Source organism: Scyliorhinus torazame, chromosome 3 (genome assembly GCF_047496885.1).
Source record: "Scyliorhinus torazame isolate Kashiwa2021f chromosome 3, sScyTor2.1, whole genome shotgun sequence".
Lineage (NCBI taxonomy): Eukaryota > Metazoa > Chordata > Chondrichthyes > Carcharhiniformes > Scyliorhinidae > Scyliorhinus > Scyliorhinus torazame.
Window position 1 is genome coordinate 104,379,936 of NC_092709.1, and position 20,821 is coordinate 104,400,756.

Below are 20,821 nucleotides of genomic sequence, written 5' to 3' on the forward strand. Positions count from 1 at the left end.
GTCAGATAGCCAAAAGCTTGGCCAAAGAGGTAGGTTTTACGACGTGTTTTAAAGGAGCCAAGAAAGGTGGATGGAGAGCTGCAGGGTGGGAATTCTGCAATGTGGGGCCTAGGCAACTGTAAGCATGGCCATCAGTGGTGGAGAAGTTATGATTAGGAGTGCACAAGAGGCCACAATTAGAGGACTGACCATAATGGGCAAGCTTTCAGTCAAGAATTTATAATTCCAGGATCACTAAGTGGCCCAAGTTATTCTCTTCAACCGTTTCACCCTCAATGAAACCTTGTGATAAAGATATCGAGCGGGATTCTCCATCCTGGGATACCCGGGATGCATTCCCCGACGGGACAGAGAGTCTGACGTCAGGAGAAAATGGGGATCGGTGCTATCGTGATGCTCCCCCCCCCCCCCGGGGCTGGTGCCGTGAAGAGGTCCACGATGTGTGCCATTTCATGACCCATTTGCATCTATTTAGCGGGCCCAGCGCCCTGTGCTCCGGCTCCCCGTGTTTCCCCAGGAATAGCTTACAGATAATGGATATGTGGGAACCTAATGCAGGCAGAGCTGCTCTCCTTCGAGAAATGGACATGTGGAGCTGCAAGGTAAGTATTGCAGCTATAATACTTCCCACTGCCCCTGTTTGGACTGCTGTCTAGTTCCAGACAGGGGTCCCCTTTCTGGGGTGCGGGGGTTTGTTTGTGGGGGGACATCTATGAAGGGGTTTCCTTTAGGCAGGGGGTTCCTGTGGGGGCCACCCTATTACAATGTTCCCTGGGTGGGGCCACCCTATTACAGGGATCACTATCTGTGCGGAGTCTGCACGTTCTCCCGTGTCTGCGTGGGTTTCCTCCTGGGGCTCCGGTTTCCTCCCACAGTCCAAAGATGTGCAGGTTAGGTGGATTGGGCATGCTAAAATGTCCTTAATGTCCAAAAATGGTTGGGTGGGGTTACTGGGTTATGGGGATGGTATAGGCTTAAGTGGGGTGCTCTTTCCAAGGGCCGGTGCAGACTCGATGGGACAAAGCACCTCCTTCTGCACTGTAAATTCTATGATTCTATGAAAGGCAACAAAGCTTTTGGGAGTCGGAGGTGCAATTAGCCATTGTAAAAAACTTGGGCTATTGCAGTTTTGTTTTGATTAAGGGGATTCCCTGGCGAGTTGATTTGTTTTCAGCTTGGTGAGTTGATGTCATTGCTGAGTGGAGCTAAGGCATCAGACTTTTTGAGAAAGCATTTTCAGTTCAGTTCTGTTCTGGATGAAGGTGGGACCGCAAGTCAGGTTTTATTCTCTGCAGTTTAGTTAAAAGAGATTAGCAGTCTTTAAAGCAGCACAGGCGTGTCTGAGGACATGGGAGAGCTGAAACAAACTAGTTGAAACAGCTTTTGAAGGCATACAGCCAGAATTTCTGACAGGAGTCAGTTCTTTTCTGTAAAGCAGTGTCCAAAGGTCACTTTCTGAAAGAATATCTCTGTAAAGCAAGTATTCTTCTGTGCCATTGGTATTTATGGTGAATTGAGAGCCGAGATAATAAGTTAGCAATTAAGGATATGGTATTCACGGTATTGAGTAGTATTGTTAAAGGGTAATTGTAAGTTACTTTCTGGTGTGATGTTAAAGATTTTAATACTGTGTTAGTAATAAAGTTTGTTTTAATATACCATATCCCTATTTCTTCGTACTGTGAAGTATCCTTTCCTCACAATCTTACAAAATTAAGATAACATTTTGGGGTTTCTGTCCATCATTCTAGCTACTGTTGGGGTTTGGTCTGGGTTTGTAATATTATTAGTATTTTTAAATTTCCTGGTTTGCTTTCTGTGAGAATTCTTTAATGTGCTTGTAAAGCTTGATGACATCACTGTTGGCCCACTCTTGGAATCCCCATTCAACTACACCAATTAAAGTTCTCACCACAGAAATCGCTAGATCTAAACACAGTTTTCTTTGAGATCAGCAGACTGCCACTGACTGCCAAATCCAAGTCATTACAATTTCTTATTTTGCAGAACAGTTTTGCAGTAGTTAAAATGATTATATTTATCTATTTATTTATTCTTCCATCTATCCTCCTTCCTCTACAAATCCTCCACCAATTTGTTACATTTTTGCACGATAGTTCTTCATCCTTCTTTGGATTTGGAGCTATTGCGAAATTTCTAGCTGATAGAATACTGTGCCAATCAACTTTCTTTTTAGATTGTGTTTTTGATGATTGGCACCTTGAATGGGTAATCAATCGCTATAGTCTGGGCTTCACTGACCAATTTTAACAACCATCTCTGAGCTCAGCATTAAAGGACCTAAAATGTATACTTGCGGCCCTGTCACAAATATTTGTCCCTCTCAATTCCACACACAAAAAAAAATCATAATTCCAAAATTAGCTCAGAAATCTTACCTGACGTTTTAAGTTGCATAAAACAATGAAATGTTCTGAGAATTTTTATTTTATTGACAGGGATATTATAAAGTCCGTAATTTAGGTTGATCTGTTGGTGCAGTGTTAAGCAAATACTTGATCATCAGAACTGCTGCCTTTTGATTGAAATATTAAACCAGTTCCCATTCTAAAAACGCTGATATTAATATCCTGACAAGAATATTCAGCAAGGGCACAAGACAATTCACTAATCCCTTCAGTTTTTCAAGGAACCTTCTGGGGTCTGTCATCCAATCTTTGCCAAGGGCTCCTTTAATTAAGTTCACTGAATTGTTTTACATCAAACAGTTCATATTATATTTGCATTTGCTCTACAAACCTCCCACCAAGATCTGCATGAACCACTGAGTGAGTGAATTATCAATTTCTTACCAATTATCAAAGAGGTTAGGCATCTAACTGATTAAATAATAATTATTTACTATCGAATAATATTTAGAATCGCTGAAGCATTGAACATGCAAATAATTAAAGCTGATTGTAATATAAATGATGTTTTACAGGTCAGTTCAATTTTGTGTCTCTAATTCAGCATTAGTTGCTTGCTGGTTATGAACTTTAAATGGCATCCTGATCTCTCGAACTCCTGCATGACCCCCAAACCACCCACCGCCCCAACTCACTTTAATGGAGTTCCGGGACACGCCACACCCCCTAATGGCACCCTCCTGGCCTGATCATTGCCGTGCAAAAATGCCAGCTTGGCAGTACCCCTGCCAGCTGACAGTGCCAGACTGGCACCCAGATGGCACTGCTATCCTTGCAGGGTTCCCAGGTTGCACCATCAGTGCCAGGGTACCACACTGCCCAAAGGGCATGCATCTAGGGGCCTCCAGTCCCGTGGAAGACCTCCATAAGTGCCATTCCGTCTGCTCCCCCTTTGTGGAGACTAGCAATAAACAGCGCTTGCCCGAGGTCTCCAAGGCAAAGGGGTTAGATCCATTGCCTTGAGTAGATCCTGGGCACGCATATTAGAGTGAGACTAGCTGTTTCACTCTAATGTGCAGATTTGCCAGAAAGGGATCCCACCCACAATGGCGATGAAAGCAGGCCAGGTAAATCCCAGAAGTAGGATCCCATGACATCTACTGATCATGTTGAGCTGCGCCACTGTGCTTTTCGGATGCAATGCGACCGGTAGATCCTGCCCGTGGTTTCTCTGATTTTAATGCGGTTATGTCTGATGAGCATTCCTTTATATCGATAAAATTCAGTCTCCAATCCAGAACAACATCTGCATGAGTGGACCGCCTCCTGTCACAAATTCTTTTGACAGTCAAATGTTTTCCATGTGCCTGTTCCAAGCGTGATTGCAGCATATTTCTCTGATGCATTGAAACAGAAAAGAAGGCATATAAGTTTAGAACAAAGTTTAAAAAATTGTACGGCTGCCTCACAGGATTCATCTGCTGCGTTGCAGATTAAATTGAAGGAGTGACTGGAACATGGGATGAATAATGCACAGGAGCTTGCATTATTCAGCCGTACAGAGCCGTATTTAGCCTGTCGAGCTAAATAGTCTCCTGTCATATTTGTGGCATTATCGAAGGTCTGCCCACAACAATTTTTCTGCCCACAACAATTTTTGGTGTCCAAACCTTAATTTGAAAGGATTTCCAAAACTGTTGAGTCTCCAGACACATAGAATTGTGGGATTTTAACTGGACAAAACAGAGTATTTGTCCCCAACTTCACCATCGCTGGCCACATATCTTAAAATTATTGTTAATTGATCCACATGACTCACATCTGGTGTTGAATCAACTATTGTAGAATAGCATTTGGCATCTTTTACTTCATTAGCAAATTTTTTTCTGATCCTCTCTGCTATTATAGTGATTAAATAATCGTAGGTTCTGTGCTTTAAAAAGTTGGTCTTCCCTGAGCCACAATATTGATTATTTTTCAAATGCTCTTCGAGAAGCTCATCAAATTAATTGAGCCTGGCACGCTGGCAGTGCCACCCTGGCCCTGCCCTTATGAGGTAGGTTGAGGAGGCCTGAGGGCCCCCTAATCAGTAAGTTGGGGCATTGGGAGTTCTGGGGGGCGGGGTTGAAGGATCAGAAATGGCACCCCGATCTTGTCCTGCGCTGGCAAGCGGAGCTCTACAGTACACAAAATGAAGGTAAGCACGGCGCCCGCGGGGCCTTCCCAGCCGAAGCCTGGAACAAGAACAGAGTCAAGTTTAATAGCGACGTCGTTCTCAGCGCTGCAAGTGCCGGGAAACGCCCGGCTAAATACGCCCACACGCCGTTAAATCGCACCCTAAGTGTGGATGAATACTGGTGTGGATCACACCCAAAAATGCCGGTGGGAAACACCCCGCCAAAACCGCCCAAAATAACACTTCAAAATCTTCTGGTTAAATCGCGTCCTCAGCCTTTTGTTGGTTAGGAAGTGTTGGATTCAGTTTAATAATGTTCCCTGATTCCATTGCAGTGAAGTTTGAACAAGAGCTTCACATGAGGAATTTTGCCTTTGAGAAATCTAGCATTGCCATGCGAGTAGTTTAATCTCTTTTGCGACTTGAAGTTGGGTTATTGACGGTCTGTAAAAGTTGTGTTTGGGTAGATCTTTTTGACTGAAAACCATACTATCTACCAGGATATTATGAACTTCAAAATGCTGCAAAGCATGCAAATGAATAATATGTTCACACAATTTGCAAATCAACGCTGGTAAGAGATACCAATCTGAAGTTTTCTGGCTGACCTTTATCCCCTTTTTTGAAAATGCTAGTTTATCTCCACTGGTTTGGTAAGTAGCCAGTTTAATAATTGATTTTTTAAAGAAATTGGTCAATACTGGAACCAGTTCATCAGCTGCGAATGTTTAAGATTCAGTGAAGTAATTAGGTCATCAGAAATTGGAGCTTTATTTGAATTTATTTCTTGCAATAATTTTATAATACCCTCTTTTCTGATAGAGCTTTAGTATGCCTGATGTGTAGTTGCTGTCTAAGCTGGGTATGTGAATTAAATCTTGAGCTGGATTCTCCATTTGGGAGACTTTGTTCTCCCGCTGGAACTGAATCAATTTTGGTTCGCACTGGCACTAGGAGCGGTGCCGACGAGCGATTCACTCTCCCTAGCCATGCAAAAGGGATTCCTTCATGAATCCAGTTATCAGGCTGCCATTTTGAGTGGATATCCCGAGAGCAAGGTCTAGCGGCTGTCCCCTTCCCCCTCGATGCAAATCCTGCCCCCCCTCGCCCCTGCCGGTGACAGGGCATCCTGGGAGGTTCTCTGATTTGGTGGTTCTCTGTTAGAATGGGTGTTCTCTGATAGAATGGTGGTTCTCTGATATGGGGGTGGGGGGGTGTTCTCTGTTATGAGGGGCTCTCTGTCATGGGGGGTTTCTCTGCCACAGAGGGTTCTCTGATATGAGGAGTTCTCAGATATGGGGGTGGTGTTCTCTGATATGTGGAGGTTCACTGATATGAGGGGGTTCTCTGATATGGGGAGATCTCAGATATGGGAGGGGTTCTCTGATGTGGAAGGTTCTCTGATGGGAGGGCCTGATGGGGGATCTGGTGGGGGGTTGTGATGGGGGTCCTGGGGGGGTTCCTGTTGTGGGGTGTATGGGGGTGGGTGGGGGGTAGGATTTGCATTGTGTGGGGGGGGGGTTCCTCTAATGGACTTTGGGGGAACCTGCCTTAAATATGTACCCCCTTGCCCCACTGCGAGGTATACCGCATCAAGGCCATGCTGGCAAATATTTGCACCAATCCATGCCTGCAAAATCCTTGCCGCAGAGGTGTCCAGCCCGTTAATAGGATGCAAATAACTCAAAGCTATTGGTGCCAGATGCCGATCGGTTTTTCCCGACATGGGAAAGAAGAACAAGGTAGCGTGACTCAATGACTACCGACCGGTGGCCCTGACATCTGTTATCATGAAATGCTTCGAGCAGCTAGTCGTGAGCTGGATCAACGGCAGCCTCCCAGACGGTCTCGATCCATTGCAGTTCACCTGTCGCTGCAACCGATCCACAGCAGATGGTAACTCTCTCTGGCCCTACAATCAACACTCTAACATCGCGACAATAAGGACACCTACGTCAGACTACAGCTCCTCTTTCAACACCATTATCCTGACAAGACTAATAACCAAACTCTGCAATCTTGGACTTGACCCCTCCCTGTGGATCCTTGACTTCCTCACCAACAGACGGCAATCTGTCAGGATAGGTAACAGAATCTCCTCCACAATACTCCTCAACACCGGGGCCCCGCAAGGATATGTGTTCAGTCCGCTACTGTACTCCCTATATACACACGACTGTTTGGCAAGATTTAACTCCAATTCGATCTATAGGTTTGCGGATGATCTGACTGTGGTGGGTCGTATTTCAAACAACGATGGACCAGACTACAGAAGGGAGATAGATCACTTGATTGGTTGGTGTACCGAAAACAACCTCTCTCTAAATGTCGGAAAGACCAAGGAACTGATCATCGACTTCAGGAAGCATAGCACAACCCCCCCCCCCCCCCCCCCCCCCGGCGCGTCTACATCAATGGCTCTGAAGTGGAGATGGTCGATTGCTTTAAGTTCCTGAGGGTCACCTTCACCAACAGTCTGTCCTGGTCCATTCACATTGATGCAACAGTCAAGAAAGCCCAACAACGTCTCTACTTCCTACGGAAGCTAAAGAAATGCAGCATGTCTGCATCGACTCTCTCAAACTTCTACAGATGTGCCGTAGAGAACATCCTATCCGGCTGCATTACGCCTTGTATGGCAACTGCTCAGCCCAAAATCGAAGAAACTGCAGAGTGTGGTGAACTCAGCCCAACGTATTACACAAGCGTGCCATCCTCCCATTGATTCTGTCTCCACCTCCCGCTGCCTCAGGAAGGCAGACAGCATTGTCAGTGACCCGTCACACCTAGACTTTGTCCTCTTCCAGACCCTTCGATCAGGCAGAAGATACAGAAGTCTGAAGACCCGCGCATCCAAACATAGGAACAGTTTCTTCCCCTTAGCTACTAGACTCCTCAACGACTCTCCCTCGGACTGATCTGTTCCTTGTAAAACACTATTCATGACTCCCTATGCTGCTCTTGCCCATGCATTGCTTGTTTGCACAATGTAACCAATCACTATTACTTGATGTACCATTTGTCAATATACTCTAATTATTCTTTTGTCTACTATGTACGTACTGTGTTTCGGTTCATGTGACAATAAATATCAATCAATCATGGGATTCTCCGCATCAATGGGAACTCCGCTATTGGCGGCGCATTGTGGAGACTCCCCCCTCCCTTTACAATTGAAAAGTTGATCACTTAGTGGTTCTGCACTACCTTTAGAGTCACAAAGACTGAGGGCTGGATTCTCCATTTCAGGGACTCTGTCCAGCTGCCGATACGGCCCCCCGTACCTCCAGGTCAGAGGCCGCGCATGCGCATGGTGGCAGCCTCCAGCGGCCAGGCTGTGCTCCATGGCGGACTCAGACCACGGACCTGGACCGTGAAAATAGTGCTCCTGATCGGCCGCATGCACGGCCCGTACCACCCGCACAATAAAAGCCCAGTCCTGAATGGCCCTCCGATCGGCACCCCCCCGACTGTGGCGGCCACGGACCGAGTCCACAGCCGCCTCGCGAGTATCCCGAACGGCAGGACCAGATTAGAATTCGGGCGGAGACTAGCGGGGCAGGTCTCTGGCAATGCCCTCAAGTGGTGGATGCTCTGCGGTGTACTCGCTGAGTATGCCGCTTTTCGAGGGGCGGAGAATCGCCGAACTGGCGCCGGTCCCGATTTCATGCGGGGAAACTAGATTCTCCGCCCTGGTGCCGGATGCAATTTTGGCGTCGGTGAGGCGAATCCAGCCCCTGTTGTTTATTGTGAGATCTGAAGGCCCACTTCATCCTTTTTGTTTTTCTCTTGGGATTCTCCTTAATATAAGTTGTAATATGCTCAGAAACATAGGGTGTCGTTCATCAGCCTCGTCGTGCCCGACTTGGTGTTGGGAGAGACGATTGAATCTTGCGAGAGGTCCCTCGTGAGGTACGCGACACTCAGTATTTCGCAAGATTCAACGTAATCTCATGAGCTGTTGCGATCTGGATCTAGCCCTCGCTGGACATGATCCAGATCTGCATATTTAAAAGAGCTGTACGGATCTAAGTGTGACCTTTGGTGGAAAAACCCCAGACAAATCAAAAACGGCAAAGTGCCGTTGAATAGCGGGGTGTTTCTCGACGCTGCAGCCAGTGAGAAGCACCTCACTAAATGCACCATTGAGCAGGCTTTAACTACAGTCTGCTGAAACGCGCCCTTAATCTTCCCTTGCTTTGTCGAGAGCTTTCTTTACTTTCCGTTAGCAATGTCAGAATTCCTTCTACTTCTCTTCATCTTTGGACTTTTTAACTTGTTATAAAGACACTGGGCGCAACTTAACGTCCTCGTCTCACCTGACTTGGTGGTGCGAGGAGACCGTTGAATCTCATGATAGGCCTCTCGTGAGATTTGAGACGCTTGAAACACCTCGCAAAATTTAATGAGATCACACGAGACATCGCAATCTGGACCTCGCCATCGCTGGGGCGAGACCCAGATTAACATATTAACATATTAAATGAGGCTGTGCCGTATTCACCTGGTTCCCGGGAACTAACCGCCTCACCTGGGAGATCTTGCTTGGGTGCCTTTTATCACTGATTACCACAAACGTGGACCAGGCACCATTTAGGTGCTGGCACCGACGCCATTAGAGGCCCAGGGATGTTTGGGCTCTGGGCAGGGTCGTACCCTAGCTCTCCTGGCACCCAAGCACCTTGGCACTGCCAGCGTAGCTCCTTGGCACTGTCAGCCTGGCACCATGGCACTGCAACCCGGACACCCTGGAAAGGACCTTAGTACCAACGGTCTGCCACCCTGGCACTACCAGGATGCCTGGGTGGCACTGGGCATGAGCATTGCAGGCAGGTGAGTGCCAGGTTGACATTGCCCGGGGGCCTTACCAGGCAAAAGGGGATGAAGGAGGGTTCCTGGAGGTCTCCCCAAGGTTCAGGGTGTGCGCCAGACAGGGAGGGAGTGGGAGATCGGGGAGGCCTTCCAGAATAGCACCCCAAGGAGCCTTTCCTGCTGGCTGTAGTGATAGCATGGTTGTGTTGTAATTCACCGACTGACCACTAGGAGGCTTATTAGTACATAAGTGAATGTTAGAGTCAAGTGACTTCAGATCAACTGGAGAGCTGGGAGAGAGGTTGCTATTCACCTGTTGTTTTGTATATAGTTGACCCACAGTTAATGTTAACAAATCGTTTATAGCTTTAGCTACAAGTGTTCTTGTAATATAAATCAGGCCATCCGACAAGAACATTACACGGACAAGCTGAAGAAAATCATTCTAAGGCAGCCTCGGCGGAGAGAATCTCCCCAAGGCCATAAAAAATTACAATGTGCCTTTGAATAGCGAGGTATTTCACGGTACTACAGCAGCCGTCTAACCCGCCTGAAACTGGACATAGGGTTCTATGTCTCCCTTTGATTTTAAGTTGATTCCATAATATTTCACTACTCTCACTCCTAAGATTTTTTGCTCTGTCATGACAAGTTTGGTCCCAGAAGCTGGGAGGACCTGTCCATAGCTGTCTGCTTGTCTTTCTTTCTGAAAAGCTGTTTAGTCTTCCAGGAATACTTCAGAGTTGGCAAAATCTGGTTTTAGCCAAGTTTCTGTCCCTTGAATAATGGGGCTGGATTCTCCGCCGGCGGGATGCTCCGTTTTGCCCTCTGCCTGGGGGTATCCCGACGGCGCAGGGCTGCCCCACAATGGGAAACCCCGTTGACCAGCCGGCATAACGGAGCATCCCTCCAGCGTGGTAAAACAGTAATGTGGCGGGGCGGAGAATCCAGCCCTAGGGATGTGTGGCTCGATTGATACTTCCAAATCAGCTGTTTTATTCTGTGTGTTTTGAAAATTCACTGTTGGAATGCAAAGAGTTTCTTTCTGATTTCTCCAAAGATTTTTTGATCTAGTGTTATTAGATTGACCGTGGTAATTAAGTTGAGATTCAGGCGGCTGCTTCTGTCTTGGTGTGTGCAAATAGTGGCAGTTGGGTGGTGGAGGGAGCTTGGTTTCCCCCATGAATTTTTCTTTCTAATCTGCTTCCCAAGGCTGCCGTGTGAAAGTTGAGGTAAAGACTGAGGTTTGGAGTTTCGCTATTGAGGTAGGTAGCTTGAATTGGGAAATTTCACAACTCAGCAGAAACGTTTTGGTTTAAAGGGCACCAATTTTCACTCCAGGCGATGGGGGAGGGATAGAGTCAGACTGGCCATTTCCAGAAGCAGATCATGGACAGTCTTGGGGACAGGTGAGTGTTGCGTAAAAGGTCTGTCTTGCACAAGGGATCTGCACAAGATGGCATGGCGACTCTCTGCGATCTCGCCCTAACAGATCCACTTTTTACTTAACTTACAATCGTTATACATTGTATACCTTGTGTTGCCCTATTATGTATTTGGTTTTATTACCTTTTCTTTTCATGTACTTAATGATCTGTTGAGCTGCTCGCAGAAAAATACTTTTCACTGTACCTTGGTACACATGACAATAAACAAATCCAATCCTTGCGTCCTTAAAACATCATTCCAGTTGTTTCAAAAGCCATTAGGCCATAAGACCCTCACCCTATCCACACCCCATGCTGCTTCCATGCAAACACATGCCCCCATCTTCCCCATGCCGCCTCATACCCCCCTTGTCATCTTTATAGCCGCTCGCCCAGAAGTATGCACTGTGGGCAGACCTCAGGAGCCATGTAGAGATGAAAAATGAGTTCTAGCCATTGCTCTTACTCATACACACTTAATTATGAAAAAACTCCCATTTATGAAACCCATTCAAAGCTTCTAAACTTCCTCAACTTCTAGCCTGTTCTAGAAACAACACACTTCTGTTCTGTTGCCAAATCAAAGACAACTCACCTTTTAATAGCCTCTTTAAACTAGCAATGAAACTGTGAACTCAGAACTCCCAGTTTAGATAGTGCTTTTGACATTCAGTCAAGCATTCATAGTGACATAATAACAGCCAATGAAAAATACTAGCAACGTATTACATTGAATCTGCGGAATGGCTGACCATGTGTTTTTCTGACTTACAGCAGATGGCCTGCCAATCAAAACAGTCCAGCAGTTTTTTAACTTTCACTGACAGCAGGTTTATTTATACGGAGTTTAAAGAGCTGTGGATTAAAAAAAACTTCACATCATGACACTTAAAGAGACTTTAACAGCCCTTCAAGAATGTTTAAACATACTCCACAAATATTTGTGACTCATATATTGTGAGTTAAGGCCCTTGAAGCAGCCAGAATTGAGTCTATTTGAACTTGGCACAAAGTTCAAATGGCCCTGTCGAGCTCAGTTTCTCGCTTCTGTGAATCACACCCTGCCCCCTTTTTCCAGACAGCCAAAATTCGATCTGTTGGAAATGAGGGTGGGACTTCTACATCCAGGTCTCTACCCCTCCCCACCCCCTCATTTTTACAGAACCCAAGTCTGTGATAATATGGCCTTCAATGTAGAGAATGGGTCTTGTTATGGTCTCAATCAGCCTCGTAGGCTAACCTGCTGAAGGGTCCAGTTTCTTCCATATCAGATTCTCTGGCGCTTCTGCCCCCTTAAGATCTCTTTCTAGATCTTCTGCAGTGGTCCAGGAATCCCTGCTATTACACTGGAAATTTTCCTGCTTGATGGTGGAAACCCTGTCAGGACCCATGGTAGATATTTAAAGATCTCATGCAACAGAATGGGCCAGGGTTTGGGCAGATATGGAAGGATGGGCAGAGGTGACTGCCAGCAGCTAGGAAAATGGGAAAGCTGAAGAAGCCGAAGAATTTTAATAGCACTCTTCATTAGAAGAGTCTGAAGTTGATGAAGAAGAATTTGGTTGTTTAATGTTGTATCATTAGTTTAGGGGAAAGAGATTTAAGAATGCGATTTTTATGGAATGAGCTGATGGTATAAATCAATTGCTGTTTGCAGATCTATCTTCATTTTCCTGACATGCCTATATTAAGTTGCATATGAGAAAGGACATGGAAAGACTAATTTTTCAACTCTCGATGTGTTTTTCTTAATAATTATACAGTTTTAATTTGTGAAATCCATTTGCTTCTTAGTTTTAATCAATAGCTTTTTCCTGCAGGAGTGATCCTCATGAACAACCCCGGTTATTTAGACAGGTGCTGGAATGGCATCGTACTAATCACGTTAAGTTGAAGCTTATGGTAAGTGGCTTTAGAATATGATGAATATAGTTTATATCTAACTTGCATAGCATCCCACAAGACAAGTCTTGATACTGCTAAATGTGTTGTTCATAATTGCTTCTGAGTATTTTAATTTTCTTTGAAGAGCGTCTCTTTTTAAAGTTGGACCAAAGCAATTCCGTATAAATCCATGTGCTGTGAATTCATTGTCTGAAAATGACAGAGATAATTTTCTTGGATCCCTACCATGATCCCCCACGGTCTGACATTGACACCAAGTTCAGGTGGGTCAGGCTTGGTCCTTTTAAAACAAAAACCCAGGACATAAAATGGCCTGGGCCTAATGTTGGACTGATATTACTCCATCGATCGCACACTCCCCAATCACACCCATTCATCTTGCTTGCTTGTAGAATAGTATCAGATTGCTTATGCACTATTGTACGATATCTTTATTTCAGCAAGGTTAAACTGAATTTCGTTACACAGTCTCCGTGTTAGCTCTGTTTGCAATGATATAACTTCCAGCATTATTATGAACCTGAACATTTGAGATGGACAGTGTAATTTAAAATTAATTCATTTTATAGTTAATTAATTTAATAGTTTGATCTTAATATTAGTTTTTAATGCTTGAAACCTGACCAGAAAAATAATAATCCAGATGTTGTGATGGGAATTAATGACCCTCATAGCATTATTCATTTTTATTAGTAAATCCAACAGTAACTTCTATGATCTGCGCATACGCAATTAAAAGTGCAAATCAGGAAGTTCTGTTTGGGTTCTGCTGCTCCACAAGTTTCATTGCACTGGTATCCCACCAAGAGACTCTGCATTCAAATACACGAAGATCAAATTACCCACTAATAAAGCCTGAAAACATTGGAGCATGTCTATTTGAATACAAATGAATTTTTAGAAGTGTGATCAGTCTTAATTACTCCAGACCAACCTCCCCGGAAGTGAAAATTTATGTTTGAAAGCATGGAATCTCATCCTTGATTTTGATTATTGTTAAAATCTTCAAGAAATTAGAAACTAATTATGAAATCTCTTTCTGTCGTTTTTATCTCTTGTTCCCTTAACTAATTTTATTTTGATATGTAATTTTTACATTGAATTAAATATTTTAACTTCCTGGTTTAAACTTGGCATGCTTCATCGAGTATTCTTCAAACTGATTGTTTAAAATGACTATATTTTAAGGCGCCCTGGGGTCAGGTTGACAAGTGGGGTGGGCATAAAATTGGTCTCTATCCCAGGCAATTTCAAAGTGTGGGATGCAACCTGCGGGCGGGTATTGGAGGGTCGCGGAGCCGTCCGTCGTGGCGTGTCTGTCACGGCGTTCCCGATCGCACGCAACAGCCACAGCAGCCGGCTTTTAACAATGCTGGCTGAGAGCGGCTTTGAAAATGATGGCCACGACGAGCTTGAAAAAATGCGGGCGCACTGCGCATGCGTGCCCGCTCATCGGTGCGCATGCACAGAACCACGCAAGATGCACCGCCTCCTCCTGACGTCAGCACGTTGACGCAGGAGAAGAGTTTTTAAAAAATTCATTGTAATCTTCCTGCCTGAAGTGAGGCAGAGAGCAGGTCACGCCCCCCGAATGCTGACATTACGTGCTTTGGGCGTGATTGCGAATCCTCCATTTTGTCAGCAGCAAACAAGTAAATGATGAAGAAGCAGGCTCACCTCTCACATTAAAGGTAAGAGAAAATGATGCGAATGTCGGCCGGCGTGGGTCCCGAAGATTGGCTGGTTGATAAAAATGGGTCCCCGGAAAAAAGGTTTGGTTTGATAAACACTGCCCTATGCAATGGGGGCATTCCTTTTTTTTCAAAAATTTTTTTTTTTGGTTTTTCGAACATAGTATATTGACAGCTGTACACAGAGGCGAAAAAAAAGAGAAGATAATACAAACAAGATAAAATCAACAATGCTATGTAATTAGCAAAATCACGTAAATAAAAAGTAAAAAACCAAGGTGTGGGAAAGTAAAAACTGGGGAAGTGTATATACATCGAGGTACTGGAGAGACAATTTGCAGTATACCTGTATACATGTCTTGCGGGGGGAGGGGGCGTGTGCTTTTCTTTTTCTTCTGTTTTTTTAACAAAGAGATTACATACAACACGGATGGGGGGGGGGGTTGTGTCTGGGTGGCGTCCCTGATGTTGCTTGCTTCCCCCGGACCACTCTTGTTGTTGTGCGTTTGCCTCCGCTTTGGCCGTTCGTCGTTTCTTCCTCCTGCACTTTCTTACTCTCTGTTGCTGTGTTTGTCATGGTCGTTGTCATTTCCTGTGCTCTCCCTCCAGTCTGTGTTCCCTCATCTTTCCTCCCCTCTGTTTACCCTCTAGTGTTTTTTGCCCTCTGTCCTTCCTTCTTCCCTCCCCTTTCCCTCTCCCTCTCCCTGCCTGCAGCTCTCCTTTCTTTTCTATTGTGTTTAGCTACCCCTCTTACACTGTTCCTCAGCTCCCCCGGGTCTTTCCCTCCTTCTTTTCTTTTCTCATGTTTTGGCTACTTTATCCTGGCTCTTGGCTACTTGATTATTTATCAGCTTGTTCGTTGGCCACAAACAGGTCCTGGAACAGTTGGATGAATGGCTCCCATGTTCTGAAGAAGCCATCATCCGACCTTCGGATGGCGAATTTGATTGTCTCCATTTGGAGAAATTCTGACCGGTCGGGCAGCTAGTCTGCAGCTTTGGGTGGTGCTGCTGACTGCCAGCCAAGCAGGATTCTACGGCGGGCGATCAGGGAAGCAAATGCAAGGCCGTCCACCCTCCTCCCCATGAAGAGATCTGGCTGGTCTGACACTCCAAAGACCGGGTGGGGGGGCTGAGTCGCAAATTAATGGCCATTAAGGGCCTCCCCCTTCTGCTGCTGCTGCTATTTTACTCAAATTGCAAAGCGTTCAACCTGACTGCTTTCACTGGGTGAGTCAGTGGCCTGTTAAGGGGCGGGAATGCAATCTTTAGAGGCTCCTTGTTCCCATTTCTGGCTACTGCTCTGGTTCCAGACAGCTGCCAGCCATGTGACCAGCAGCTGTCTGAGGCAGTATGTCCCTCAGCGTTTTGGCCAGGGCGGAGTGGGGACTCCGCAAGAGAATTGTTTTAATCATGCTAGGTTATTAGACAAAACTTTACAAATGAATAATTATTACTTGACCCCTCCATATGTCATTCTTCCAACACCAAATGCATATGGTTAATTGTAAGAATAGTGAAGCTTTTCGTGTTTTTATTTTCTTGTGCTTAAGCTTTGTGCTATATTCATGTTGGTTTAAATGCAAGATTAAAAACCAACCCCAGACTGAAGGCACAATCCCAGCCTTAACCTGTGCAGCTTTATTTGCCTTGCTTGATTCTTGTGCAGTATCTTCAGCAACTGAGGTACCATTGCTTTTCTAAAATTCCTTTATTGGATATGAGCATTGCTGGCCGGTGTTTGCTGCTCATTCTTTATCAAATTATCACAATGTCTCGATGAGAACGATGCTATTTATGATGCCAGATGACTGAAAATATTTGTAGGTTATTCATAGAATCATAGAAAGTTTATGACACAGAAAGGGGCCGCTTGAACCATCGTGTCTGTGCAATGAAAAATTAGCCACTCAGCCTATGTCCAATTTCCAGCATTTGGTCCATAGCCCTGTAGGTTACGGCACTTAAGGTATATATCCAGACACTTTTTTAGTGAGTTGAGGGTTTCTTCCTCTGCTACCTTTCAGGTGGTGAGTTACAGAACCCTCAACCCTCTGGGTGAAATATTCTTTCCTCACCTCCCCACTAATCCTTCACAGAGCACTTTAAATCCATGCCTCCTAGGCACTGCTCACTCTGCTAAAGTAAAGAATCCCTTCCCTTCCACTCCATCCAGGCCCCTCACAAATAAATATCCTAATAAAATCTCTCCTCCGTCTCCTCTGTTCCAAGGAGAACAACTCCAGCCTATCCAAACTTTTGCTCCAAATTGCAATTTTCCAGCCCTGGCAACATCCTCGTAAATCTCCTCTCTACCTTCTCGAGTGCAATTTAAATCCTTTCTATAATGCGGTGACCAGAACTGTAAACGGTACCCAAGTTATGTTTTAACTAATGTTTTATATAATTCCACCATAACATAATAATTTAATTTTAATAATCTTTATTGTCATAAGTAAGTTTCCATTAACACTGTAATGAAGTTACTGTGAAAAGCCCCGAGTCGCCACATTCCGGCACCTGTTCGGGTACACAGAGGGAGAATTCAGAATGTCCAAGTTACCTAACAGCATGTCTTTCGGGACTTGAGGAAACTTGAGCACCCGGAGGAAACCCACGCAGACACGGTGAGAACGTGCAGACTCTGCACTGATAGTGACCCAGGCGGAAATTGAACCTGGGACCCTGGAGCTGTGAAGCAACAGTGCTACCCACTGTGCTACCGTGCTGCCCCACCTCACTGTTATTATAGTCTATGCCTTGGCTGATTGACTGATTCATTGACGATACATATAATATGTGTAATGCACTGCTTGAGAGTGTGTTGGAGGCAGGTTCAATCGAATCATGCAAGAGGGAATTGGATTATTATCTGAAAAGGAGGAATGTGCAAGGTTACAGGGAGAAAATGGGGGCGTGACACTCAGCACATTGCTCAGTTGGAGAGCTAGCATAGATACGACAGGCTGAATGGCCTCCTGGGTCGTAACAATGTTGTGGTGGTATGTATTAGGGTTAATACGGTACACCATGAATGCCGAGGAGCTATTGGAGGACAGATGCTGGGTCCCAATTGGATCTGCCGCCTACTGGGCTCCACCCAGATAGGCGGGGTATAAGAACCCGTTTTACTCCCCGCAGCTGCATTCTGTGACTGAGCTGCTGGGGAACAAGTCTGAACAAATCTGCTCAATAAAGCCTCGATTGAAGTTCTTTACGTCTCGCCTCGTGTGCCATCGATGGTGCTACAATTTATTGAGCAGACTTAAAAAGGAATATGGAGCTCCGGATCGCCCCGGAGTGCCCGCGAATCGGCCCCCAAGCAGCTAACGCAACATCGGCGTTTAAGCACTGGCTGGCGTGCTTTGAGGGATACCTCCGAACGGCCCCTGGCAGACCAACAGAAGACCAGAAGATGCAGGTCCTGCATTCCAGGGTGAGTCCCGAAATCTACTCGCTCATCGAGGGCGCGGAAGAATTCCCAGCGGCGATCAACTTGCTGAAGGAGATCTACATTAGGCCCGTCAACCAGGTCTACGCACGCTACCAGCTCGCGACGAGACTTTTCGAGAAAGACTCTCTCGGACTCAGAGGTACGGGCCCTTGCAGCCTCCCTCGACGTGGCCTCCCAAAACGCCCGCGCCTATGCCCCCGGCCGCGCTGCAGCCCCTCGGGCTCCGTGGACCCCCGCCGCGACCGACCCCCCGGCACCCCCCACCCCTCCGCAAGCGTGCGCAGCCAGAATCCCAGACCACCCGGGGGGGCCCCGCTGCTATTTTTGCGGGCAGCCAAAACACCCCCGCCAGCGCTGCCCGGCCCGCTCGGCCACCTGCAAAAGCTGCGGTAAAAAGGGGCACTACGCCATGGTGTGCCAGTCCTGTGGGGTCGCAGCTATCTCCGGGGAACAAACGGGACCACGGATTCAACCCCCCCCAGCGACCCACGGGCGGCCAACGGGCGCCGCCATTTTGGGCCCCGGACACCACGAGGGTGGGACGGGCGCCGCCATCTTACTACCCACGGGCCGCGTGCGATCCATGGGAGCGGCCATTTTGTCCACCCCCGGCCACGTGCGACCCATGGGAGCGGCCATTTTGTCCACCCCCGACCGCGTGCGATCCATGGACGCCGCCATCTTGGCTGACAGGCAAGGACCCCAGCGTGGACGGCTCCACACTGCCTGAAGACAACGATCTGATGCACCAACCACGTTTGGCATCGGTGACCCTCGACCAGTCGCGGCCCCGGACTCTCCAGACGACAACGACAAAGGTGCTGGTGAACAGGCACGAGACGCCGTGTTTGATCGACTCGGGGAGCACGGAGAGGTTTATTCACCCGGACACGGTAAGACGCTGTTCCCTTGTAATTCGGCCAAGCACCCAAAAGTTTTTCCTGGCGGCGGGGTCCCACACCGTTGCTATCAAAGGGTTCTGCATCGCAAACCTAACGGTGCAGGGGAGAGAGTTCAAAAATTACCGGCTGTATGTCCTTCCCCACCTCTGCGCTCCCACCCTCCTTGGGTTGGACTTCCAATGCAACCTCCAGAGCTTAACATTCAAATTTGGCGGCCCTATACCCCCACTGACTATCTGCGGCCTCGCCACACTCGAGGTCGAACCGCCCTCCTTGCTTGCGAACCTCACCCTGGATTGCAAACCTGTCGCCACTAGGAGCAGACGGTACAACACCCAGGACCGGACGTTAGGTCCGAAGTCCAGCGGCTGCTGAAGGAACGCATAATCCAGGCCAGCAATAGTCCCTGGAGAGCCCAGGTGGTAGTAGTGAAGACGGGAGAAGCAAAGGATTGTCGTAGACTACAGTCAGACCATCAACAGGTACACGCAGCTAGATGCGTACCCTCTTCCCCGCATATCCGACATGGTCAATCGGATTGCACAGTACAAGGTCTTCTCCACCGTGGACCTTAAGTCCGCCTACCACCAGCTCCCCATTCGCCCCGGTGACCGCAAGTACACTGCCTTCGAAGCAGACGGGCGGCTATACCACTTCTTAAGGGTTCCATTCGGCGTCACGAACGGAGTCTCGGTCTTCCAACAGGAGATGGACCGAATGGTCGATCAGCACGGTTTACGGGCCACGCTCCCGTACCTCGACAACGTCACCATCTGCCGCCACGACCAGCAGGACCACGACACCAACCTCCGCAAATTCCTCCAGACCGCTAATGCCCTCAACCTCTCCTACAACAAGGAAAAATGCGTGTTTAGCACCGACCGTCTAGCCATCCTTGGCTACGTAGTGCGTAATGGAGTGATAGGCCCCGACCCCAAACGCATGCGTCCCCTCATGGAGTTCCCTCTCCCCCACTGTGCCAAAGCCCTGAAATGCTGCCTGGGCCTCTTCTTATTACGCCCAGTGGGTTCCTCAATACGCAGACAAGGAACGCCCACTAATCCAGTCCACTACTTTTCCCCTGTCGACAGAGGCCCGCCAGGCCTTCAGCCGCATCAAAGCGGATATCGCAAATGCCATGATGCGCGCCATCGACGCGTCCGTCCCCTTCCAAGTCGAGAGCGACGCGTCCGACGTAGCTCTGGCGGCCACGCTCAACCAAGCGGGCAGGCCCGTGGCTTTTTTCTCCCAGACCCTCCACGCTTCAGAAATCCGCCACTCCTCAGTAGAAAAGGAGGCCCAAGCCATAGTGGAAGCTGTGCGACATTGGAGGCATTACCTGGCCGGTAGGAGATTCACTCTCCTCACTGACCAACAGTCGGTAGCCTTCATGTTCGATCATGCACAGCGAGGCAAGATAAAAAAACGACAAGATCCTGCGGTGGAGGATCGAACTCTCCACCTACAATTATGAGATCTTGTATCGTCCCAGAAAGCTGAACGAGCCGTCCGATGCCCTATCTCGCGGCACTTGTGCCAACGCACAAGTGGACCATCTCCAAGCCCTCCACGAGGACCTCTGCCACCCGGGGGTCACATTTTTTCTACCACTTCATAAAGGCCCGCAACCTCCCGTACTCCGTCGAGGAGGTCCGAACGGTCACCAGGAACTGCCAAATCTGCGCAGAATGCAAACCGCATTTTTTCAGGCCGGATGGTGCGCACCTGATAAAGGCTTCCCGTCCCTTTGAACGCCTTAGTTTGGACTTCAAAGGCCCCCTCCCCTCCACCGATCGCAACACGTACTTTCTTAACGTCGTTGATGAATACTCCCGTTTCCCCTTCGCCATTCCCTGCCCCGACATGACCTCGGCCACGGTCATTAAAGCCCTATGCACCATCTTTACACTGTTCGGTTTCCCCGCCTACATCCATAGCGATAGGGGGTTCTCCTTCATGAGTGACGAGCTGCGTCAATTCATGCTCAGTAAGGGCATAGCCTCGAGCAGGACAACCAGCTACAACCCCCGGGGGAACGGGCAGGTTGAGAGGGAGAATGGAACGGTCTGGAAGACCGTCCTACTGG

General features: G+C 47.4%; 1 protein-coding gene across 1 annotated transcript in view; it reads left to right on the forward strand.

The window, feature by feature from the left end:
- The window catches only part of LOC140409391 (uncharacterized), a 466,596-nt gene that overhangs the window by 135,498 nt on the left and 310,277 nt on the right, over positions 1 to 20,821 (forward strand). The window contains exon 5 of the mRNA XM_072497839.1: positions 12,605 to 12,686. Coding sequence (XP_072353940.1) covers positions 12,605 to 12,686 — 82 coding nt within the window. The remainder of the gene's footprint in view (positions 1 to 12,604; positions 12,687 to 20,821) is intronic.